This window comes from Lathyrus oleraceus, chromosome 3 (genome assembly GCF_024323335.1).
Source record: "Lathyrus oleraceus cultivar Zhongwan6 chromosome 3, CAAS_Psat_ZW6_1.0, whole genome shotgun sequence".
NCBI lineage: Eukaryota > Viridiplantae > Streptophyta > Magnoliopsida > Fabales > Fabaceae > Lathyrus > Lathyrus oleraceus.
The window spans coordinates 71947341-71958041 of NC_066581.1; the positions used below are offsets into that span (position 1 = coordinate 71947341).

The 10701-nt window shown below is 29.9% G+C and overlaps 2 protein-coding genes across 3 annotated transcripts; one reads left to right on the top strand and one right to left on the bottom strand.

The window, feature by feature from the left end:
• Positions 1-3948: 3948 nt before the first annotated feature.
• On the bottom strand, positions 3949-4305 carry LOC127129727 (uncharacterized). The gene has a single exon (XM_051058858.1). It carries the CDS (start codon positions 4303-4305, stop codon positions 3949-3951), a length of 357 nt encoding a protein of 118 aa, XP_050914815.1.
• A 1572-nt stretch (positions 4306-5877) lies between these two features.
• LOC127128929 (transcription repressor MYB6) lies at positions 5878-9630 on the top strand. Of its 2 annotated transcripts, none has more exons than XM_051058280.1 (3): positions 5878-6153; positions 6247-6376; positions 8870-9630. In XM_051058280.1, the coding sequence occupies exons 1-3, from the start codon at positions 6021-6023 to the stop codon at positions 9528-9530; spliced, it is 924 nt and encodes a 307-aa protein (XP_050914237.1). In that variant the 5' UTR covers positions 5878-6020; the 3' UTR covers positions 9531-9630. The 2 variants fall into 2 exon arrangements, with proteins under 2 accessions (XP_050914237.1, XP_050914238.1); XM_051058281.1 differs by having other exon boundaries at positions 5954-6133.
• Positions 9631-10701: the final 1071 nt, after the last annotated feature.

Below are 10701 nucleotides of genomic sequence, written 5' to 3' on the forward strand. Positions count from 1 at the left end.
TAATAACAATAACATTGGAACAACAACAACTTCTTCTCTTTAAATGAATAATAATACAAACTGATTATTATAACTCTCACCAATAACTATGATGGATAACCTCTCTTTTGAATTTGTCTCTCAAAAGGATTTCACTATTTTTGATATCTATAGAAATGAAACAACGGAAGCTTATATAGCCAAACCATGCAACAAATTGGGGGCTATAGTGTAAAGAGAAAATTTCTCTTTCATAAGTTCACCAAGAAATACTCACGTACTTTCAATTACATTTTCTATAAATGTTAATGTTTCTCCTTCTTTCTCTCTCCACATAAAGAGGAAAACCCATCAATCTCCCCCTTCCGATTTAGGTGGAAGACTCCATTAATCTAGCAGCTCTCTTGCAGAACTCGTATTTTCCCTTGGGTAAGGACTTGGTCATCATATTTGAGCAATTGTCATCAGTATGAATTTTCTCAAGCTGCAGTTTCTTGGAATCCAACATATCACGTATCCAGTGATACCTCACATCAATATGCTTTGACCTCGAGTGAAAGCTCGAATTCTTGCTTAAGTGAATAGCGTTCTGACTATCACAATGCACAATATACTTATGTTGTTCTTGTTCTAATTCATGCAAGAACCGTTTCATCCATAATATTTCCTTGCAAGCTTCTGTTGTTGCAATGAACTCTGCCTCTATGGTAGACAAAGCAACACACTTTTGTAGCTTCGACTGCCACGATACAACTCCCCCTGAATATGTTATCAAGAATCCAGATGTTGATTTCCTAGAATCAATATCTCCCGCCATATCTGCATCTGTGTAGCCAATCAGTTCAGGTTTTCTACTTCCAAAGCACAAAATCGTTTTTGAAGTTCCACTGAGATATCGCAAGATCCACTTCACAGCATTCCAATGCTCCTTTCCTAGGTTTGCCAAGAATCTACTAACAATACCAACCGCGTGTGTTATATCTGCTCGTGTACATACCATCGCATACATTAAGCTTCCAACTGCTGAGGAATATGGCACCTTGTTCATCTCCTGCTTTTCTATTTCACTTGTGAGGCTCTGCTTTGAACTAAGACAAAAGTGACTAGCAAGTGGAGTAGCAACTGGCTTTGCGCTTTCCATGTGAAAACGCTCTAACACCTTCTCGATATATTTTTCTTGTGACAACCACAGCTTGTGTTCCTTCCGATCACGGCGGATGGACATACCAAGAATATATTTTGCTGGTCCCAAGTCTTTCATAGCAAAATACTTCTTCATTTCAGCCTTCAGCTTGCTGATCTTCTCACTATTTTGTCCTACAATCAACATATCATCAACATACAAGAGTAATATGATGAACTCACCATCATCAAATCTCTTCACAAACATACAATGATCAGAATTAGTTCTTTGGTATCCATGATCAATCATGAAGGAATCAAACTTCTTGTACCATTGATGTGGTGCCTGTTTAAGTCCATATAAACTCTTTTTCAACTGACATACCAAGTTTTCTTTGCCTTTGACTTTGAATCCCTCTGGTTGATCCATGTAAATTTCTTCTTTCTAAATCACCATGAAGAAATGCAGTCTTCACATCTAGTTGTTCCACTTCTAGATCCAAACTTGCAGCCAAACCAAGCACTACCCGGATTGGTGACATCTTGACCACGGGTGAAAAAATCTCTTCAAAGTCAATGCCTTTCTTTTGACTAAAGTCTTTCACAACTAATCTTGCCTTGTATCTTGGTCGTGAGTTATTCTCCTCGGTCTTTAACTTGTACACCCATTTGTTTTTGAGTGCTCTTTTACCTTTCGGTAAAACTACTAACTTATATGTCAGGTTCTCATACAAGGATTGCAATTCTTCCTGCATGGCTTTCAACCACTCTTCTTTGTGGTTATCCATCATAGCTTCTTCATAAGACTCTGGTTCTCCCCCGTCAGTGAGTAACACAAATTCCGTTGCAGGATATTTGGTTTGCGGTTTAGGTATCCTAAATGACCTTCTTACTTGAGGAACTTGTTCTTCATCCTCATAGTCTTCAACCATATCTTCATTATCACCATCGTTTCTATTACCATCTGTTACTTCTTCATTTGGACCATTAATAATTGGAGGTTCATTTTCTGCATCTCCAATATCTTCTATTTCATTTTCCCTATAATTCTCTAGAGGAGGAATTGGATCCAAGTTGATTGGATGTTCTCTAGAAATAACAGGCTTGACTCCCTTTTGAACATCTTCAATATTTTGGTCTTCAAAGAAGACAACATCTCTGCTTCTAATAATCTTCTTCTCTACAGGATCCCATAACCTGTACCCAAATTCTTCATTTTCATATCCCAAGAAGATGCATTCCTTCGACTTTGAGTCGAGTTTTGATCTCTCATCTTTTGGAACATGAACAAACGCTTTACAACCAAACACCTTCAAATGATTGTAGGATACATCTTTACCTGTACAAATCTATTTCGAACATCACCATTCAATGGAGCTGAAGGGGATAAGTTGATTAAATCAACTGCAGTCATTAGAGCCTCACCCCAAAAACTCTTGGGTAACTTAGCATGAGATAACATTGTTCTCACTCTTTCAACAATAGTTATGTTCATTCTCTCAGCTACTCCATTGTGCTGAGGTGTCTTCGGAACATATCTTTCATGTCGTATTCCATTACTCATACAATAATGTTTGAAATCTCCAATAAATTCTCCTCCATTGTCAGTACGAACACATTTTAACTTCATTCCAGTTTCTCGCTCAACACTAGCGTGAAACTGTTTGAATACTACATACACCTGGTCTTTTGTTTTGAGGGCATACACCCAAACCTTTATGGAGTGGTCATCAATAAAGGTAACAAAATACCTTGCACCTCTAAGAGTATTAGTGGTTATTGGACCACAAACATCAGAATGTACCAAATCTAAAACACGTGGTCTTCTATGCGGGGCCTTATATTGAAATGAAGCTTTATGTTGCTTTCTAGCCAAACAATGCGTGCATGGCTTAAGAGACATTTTCAATCCTTTCATACCTGCCAAAATACCTCTTCTGGCTAGAATTTGAAGTCCTTTCTCACTCATATGTCCGAGCCGTTTATGCCATAGCTCGACTGAGGAGTCTTCTCTGAGAGCATTAACGCACCCATTATTGACTTTGGCTTCTATCACATAAAGAGTGCTTACTTTCTTGCCTCGGGCTATTACTAAGGAACTTTTTGTTAGCTTCCACTTTCTGTCCCCAAACACACTAGTATAGCCTTCTTCGTCTAGTAGACCGGTGGATATTAGATTGAGAGCATGTTAGGGACATGTCTCACATCTTTCAATGTTAGGTAACAACCGGTGTTTGTTTCTAGACAAATATCTCCTTTCCCCATAATTTTGGATGTATTATCATTGCCCATCCTCACATGACCAAAATCACCTCTAGTATAAGATGAAAGAAATCCCTTCGTGATGTTACATGGAATGATGCACTGGAATCCATGACCCAACATGTTTCTTGTGATGTCAAATTAACATGATCATCATCACAAACAAATATTACCTCATTGCCTTGAAAAATGGTAGCGGCTATATTACTCGCATCACCATTTTCTTGCTGCTCTCTTTTGAGTTTTCTACATTGTCTTTTCATGTGACCTTTCTCGTGACAATAAAAACATTCAACATCTTTTCTTGCCCACGATCTTCCATTGAACTTGTCTCTAGACTTGCCTCTTGACTTGTCTCTATTATTGAACTTCTTCTGGATACTTCTTCCACGATACTCTGTGACAAGCGCCTCAAACTCTGACGGCATTCCTTATTCCCTCCGTCTGGATTCTTCATTGAACATGCTATCTTTTACTATGTCCAAAGTTAGAACACCTTGTGGTGCCGAGTTACTCAATGAAACCACAAGTGTGTCCCAATTGTCTGGCAAGGAACTTAATAATAATAATGCTTGCAATTCATCTTCAAGCACCATCTTCATATTGGTTCACCAATCGCCGATTAGTAGAAGCTTTATTCTGGGCTGTTTTTCTCTCGTACAATGTTTCTAGTTTTGTCCATAATGTGTACGCAACCGTTTCTTGCGCAACATGATGGAAGACACTTTGATCTATCCATTGTCGAATTTGTCCAACGGTTTTCCTATTCATCACATTCCAATCATCATCTGACTTGCCGGTTGGCTTCGTCCCTTTATCTTGCAAAGGTTGATACAAATCCTTGCAATAAAGTATGTCTTCCATTCTTGGCTTCCAAATGGAGTAATTCGAAGAGGTTAACTTAATCATCGTCGATGATCCCGTCGAAGTTGACTCGTCCATTGTTAATAATAGAAGTTAAAATGTGTGGTGAGCCGAAGCTCTGATACCACTTGTTGAGAAAGATAGCATTAAACACACCTAATAAAAGGTCACCGGATAATTAATTATTCCTGGATCAAACTTTCCCACTATAATAATAATAACAATAACATTGGAACAACAACAACTTCTTCTCTTTAAATGAATAATAATACAAACTGATTATTATAATTCTCACCAATAAATATGGTGGATAACCTCTCTTTTGAATTTGTCTCTCAAAAGAATTTCACTGTTTTTGATATCTATAGAAATGAAACAACGGAAGCTTATATAGCCAAACCACGCAACAAATTGGGGGCTATAGTGTAAAGAGAAAATTTCTCTTTCATAAGTTCACCAAGAAATACTCACGTACTTTCAATTACATTTTCTATAAATGTTAATGTTTCTCCTTCTTTCTCTCTCCACATAAAGAGGAAAACCCATCAGATTAATCACCATCATCCGTTTGTATTACTTTATAGATTTTTAAAATAAAAGTCAAACTTCTTTTAATATTCGACGTCTATGATTAACTGACGGTGTAAAATCCTTTTACACTGTCAGTGTATTTCAATTAAACTCATAATTTATTATTTATTTCTTCTTTTACAAAAATTTATCTAAATAAAAATAATTTATTTCAATTCTCTTTTAATCCAAATTAATTTTATAAAATTGATTTACTTAAAATTAATAAAACACTGCTAAATTATCTTTAAAATCATCGGATCTATGTATTAATTATAAAATTTACTTTTTCTGCAAATGTGATAGGTATTAAAACCTTCTTTGAAGACAAATGCATTAGGTCCGACTCAAGGGAATTCAATGGTTCATTAGACCTAACCATTATAAAAAATTCATTTGTGATCCTTATTTTACATGTCTATCTATAATAATATATAAAGAGAATATTTTTTTTGGTGTAATCTATTTTTTTACCACTTTATTCTTATTTTATTGTGTTATTTATCTAATAATTTTTAATAAAATTACTATTATTAACTTCCACGGACACGTGAGTGCCCGTCTAGACGCTAATTAGTTAACATTTTGTATAATAATAAATGTGAATAACTATCATAATAGTAAAATAATTCACACAACACAAAATACGTACACATTCATACAAAATTGCAAAAATTAAAGGTAAGATTTATAACTTTTGCATTTATATATAATTTATACACTAAAATTTGTTATTTAATTCTCCTTTTATAAAAAGGTATCCAAACAAAAATTATTTATCTTTAATTCTCTTTTAATCCAAATCAATTTTATAGAATTAATTTACTTAAAATACTTAAAATTTATTTATTTTACCCCATAACCAAATTAAAGAAGTGGTAAATTATGTATAAGGTATCCCTATGAAGAGGGTCTTGATGTCTCAACTATTAGAGAGCCACCACCTTAGATGTCTTGATACATCTACATCATAATAATAACTAGCCCCACTCCTCTATTTAATACCTATACCACCTCCCTATATATAATAAATTACCACTCTTAGTATTTTGCATCTTTTATTACTTATTAAACCTTTCTGCCACTATTGACAAATTTTCAGACACCCCTTTATAGCATCTAGTTTCAGTGATTCAACAATCTAGCTCATTCTATAGTATTATAAATTATATACATTTTCATCAAATATATATAGTGCAGAAATTACATTTATAGCCCTAGATATGGGAAGAGCACCTTGTTGTGAAAAAGTGGGTTTGAAGAGAGGAAGGTGGACAGCAGAGGAAGATGAAATTTTGACCAAATATATTAAGGCCAATGGAGAAGGTTCTTGGAGGTCATTACCCAAAAATGCAGGTTTATATATTTTATTTAAATACTACTATTAATATTATTATTTTTTAAATCTTTTTTAATATATTATTGATATTTTATTTTTGGGTTTTGAAGGATTGCTTAGATGTGGAAAAAGTTGTAGATTAAGATGGATAAACTATTTGAGAGATGATCTGAAAAGAGGAAATATTTCTGCTGAAGAGGAAACTCTCATTGTCAAGTTGCATGCTTCTTTTGGCAACAGGTAATTAATATCAACATTTTTTACACCATCAAAATATAATTTCATCACCTAAGAATTATGTTATAGGTTTTCATGTCATTGTAAAAGAATGATCTGATTTTTTGTTAGTAAAAAATATTAAAATTTCATTATTTTATTACAACGTATTTTAAGATTTTTATTTATTTAATTTCTATTTTTTTCCTAATTGTTTCAACATTGCCAATTTATTTGCGAATTTTATTTCTCTATATTCTTTTAAATATTTAATCAATTTTTTTAATTTATTAATCACATAGCAGTCAATAGCAATATTTTTTTGGTTATTGTAATTTTTAGAATTTTTATGAGAACAATCTCAAAATAAATAAACTATAGACATTAAAACCTCAAAACTCGTAATAGGAAAGTAAAAGACTTGAGAACGATAATAAATTATTTGTTTTATAAAAATATTTTTCAATTAAAATAATTATTTATAAATTTTAAGTGTATTTAACTCGCTTATTATAGGTTAATTGAACTACTCCATCCACCCACAGGATATAATTAATATTTCTATTGTAATTTTAGAATGAAAATAAATATAATGTGCTGTATATTTAAATTTTTCTTGAATTATTTTTTATAAACTATATTAATTGTTTTTTATCAATAATATCTCTTAGGATATCTTTTTATAAATATAAAATAAATATTTTATAAAAATATCAATGAATTAACTATGATATATTATGTGACATGGAGATATTGAATAGCTCAATATATATATATATATATATATATATATATATATATATATATATATATATATATATATATATATATATATATATATATATATATATATATATATATATATATATTTACTTGCTATTTTTATATCCATTTTATACATCAATATTTGTTTTATATCGTATAATCATCGTTTTTATATGGTGAATATTATTTTTTAAATAAAAAAATATATTTTATAAATAGTATTATGAACAATATTTTGTGAATAGTATTCGTGAATAGTAATTTTAAATTTTAAATATAGTGAAATTAAGTTGGTTAATAAAATATAAAATATTGGTTAATTAAGTGATGAAATTGGATGATAAACATATAATTATTTAAAATAATTTTTAGTTATAAAATAAAATTGGTTAATGAAATGTAAAAAGTTGATAAAATAATTTTTAATTATAAAATAAAATTGATTAATAAAATATAAAAAGTTGATTAATAGAGTTATAAAGGTGGTTAATAAATATTCATATATTAAAAATATTTTTTATAATAAAATAAAATTATTAATAAAATATAAAATATTAATTAATAAAAATATAAATTAATTAGTCATATTAATTTAATTTTGTTTTATATTTTTATAAAAAGAATATTTGTTACTATAATATTTCAAATATACTTATGTAATTGTAGGTAGAAATTAATATATATCCATTAAAATATAAAGTAGGTATGTACATATTTATTTAAATAATTTTACTTTGATTTGAAAATAAATGAGAAAATTTAATGATGAAAAATTAAAAATGTATTATTTATTGTATAGGTGTAAATATCATTTCGCATATATTTAATATGTAATAAAGATTGATGAGACAATGCATGGATCTCGTGTTTTGAATAGTGTAATATACTTTTGTCATGGTCCATTTAAAGTAATATTCAGCATCTTGAATAACGATTATAATATTAATGTTGTCATGTCAAATAGTGCTCCTTTTGCCACTTCACCACACAAAAATAAAGAGAAACACGCTCTTTTGTCGGTAGATTAGTATCATAATTCTCTACATTATTCTTTTAAAGTGAATAATGGAATAATGTTATATTCCTACACCAATTTTAAACTTAATAGTATTTTTTTTAATAAATAAAATAAATAATATTTATAACTTTTTTTTAAAATTTATTTTTATAACACAAATATAGAGTTTGATTTTAGATTAGTTTATTAACTATATATTTTATTTATAATTTATTAATCAAATTTACTATTTTATTAATCAATAAAATATATAATATTAATTAAATTATAATAAAATATAAAATTTAATTAAAAATTAATTTTTATATTTTATATTTTAATATTAGAAGAATTTAATTAATATTATATATTTTATTAGTGTAATAATTTTGCTTAATAAATTATAAATAAAATATTTGTAAATAATCTATATTTTATGATTAATATAATGATAAAATTGATTAATAATAAATTTTATATTTATATTAATATTTATAACATAAATATTTGATAAATATTTATGTTAATATTTATAATATAAATATTTATGTTATAAATATTTTTTTTATTTATTAAAAGATATAAATACTATTAACCATATTTATATGGTAAACAATGTTATGGTAAACAATGTTTCGAGGGAGTGTTGGATGTAAATGTAAGTATACGTTAAGTACTGGCGTAATAGTGTAGAAATATCAATTGCTTTTTTTCATAAATATTAAAAATGATAAAATGCATTTTGATAAATTCAGGTGGTCTTTGATTGCAAGTCATTTATCAGGAAGAACAGACAACGAGATTAAAAACTACTGGAACTCTCATTTGAGTCGAAAAATTTACACTTTCCGAGGAACCACGACAAATTACAATAATAATATTAAAGAGATTCCTTCACAAGGAATCTTAGTTAATATACCTCCGAAAAGAAAAGGTGGTAGAATTAGCAGGAATGCTATCAAGAAAAATAAACAGTATACCCAAAGAGTTTCTGAAAGCGCAAATTGGCTTTCTTCTACTGGTGAAGATACCCCAAATGAGCTTCCGTTGCCATGCATTGTCGGTGAAAATATTGAAACTGATCAAAATCCAAATCCGAAGGTTATTAATGACGATGATTTGTTGAATTTAAATGATATTATTATAGACACATGCGAGGTGGAAAAAGAAAGAGACAGTAATGATGATGAAGGAGTTCGGGACAAAACACATGACACTAAGAATAATAGTGTGACATGTCGAAGTTCGAATGATTTGGATTGGGATAGTGTTGTGCCTTTGTTGAATAATAAAGGACAATCTTTGTCATGGGAGTTAACTTGGTTGTGGGATGATGATGAATGGGAGAAGGATTTTCACAAGTATACTGAGATTGATCCTGATCATAAACAAAATGCTATATTTTCTTGGTTATAATCTTGACGCTAAGTTAATTTTAGAACTTGAATTTTGGTTGTTTAGCTCTTGTAATCTTTTTGGATGTAAAAATATAACTATATTTATAGTACCTTTTAATTTTAAACAATAGTAGTTTTTCGAAGTCACTCTAAACAATATAGTAGGAGGAGTTATTCTAAGTCATTCCTCCTCGTGCATGTAATCATTATAGTACTTGTTTGTTTACAATTTTTTATTTGAAAAATACTTTTACATCTAGGTGAGTCTATTTGTTTTAGTTTTAAAAAAATGATTTTTTAAAATGATTTTTAAATGGATTTAATAAAATTGTTTTTTTAAATATTATAAATTTTTATATATTTGATTTTTTTTTGAATTGAAAGATTTATTTGACATTTTATAAGATAAATACATATTATGTTGGACGATTAGAATAAGTCAAATGCAGTGTAATTGACTTTTGAAGTGTTTTTGGAGAATAACTTATTTGAGAAGCTATTTTGGAAGGCTTCTTATTTGCTGCAGAAATAGCAATTTCCTAAAGCCAAAACAGAAAAACAGTTTTGTTTTATTAGGCAGTTTTGGATGCTTTGTTTAGTGGTTTGTACACTATAAATAGACATCAATTGTAATATTTGTGGTTAATGTCGTCAGATAATGTCATTCAATATTCTCATCTCAATTTTTCTTATTTCTCTATTTTCATCATCTTCCTCAATTAACCTTTCTATCACCAAAATAACAACTTCCACCATTGATTCACCTTGAACAAGTTTGATCTTGTTCCAACATTTGGCATCAGGAGCTTTGGTTCTGATCCTATTCCGCTGCAATCATGTCCATTTCAAACGATAAAATACCCACCAACCTTCCAATTCTTGATTCGAAGAACTACGACAAATGGTGCAAGCAAATGAAAGTCTTGTTCGGTTATCAAGATGTGCTTGATGTGATTACCACCGGTGTTACTCCTCTTGTTGAAGAGGCTACTGCAGCCCAGCAAGCTACTCACAAAGAAGAGAAGAAGAAAAACTACAAAGCTCTCTTCTTGATACACTCTTGTGTCGATAGTGACAACTTTGAGAAAGTTGGCGATTGTGACTCGGCAAAGCAAGCTTGGGGGATTCTTGAGAAGGCTTATGCAGGGGCAGACAAAGCGAAGGTTGTGAGGTTACAAACTCACAAACGT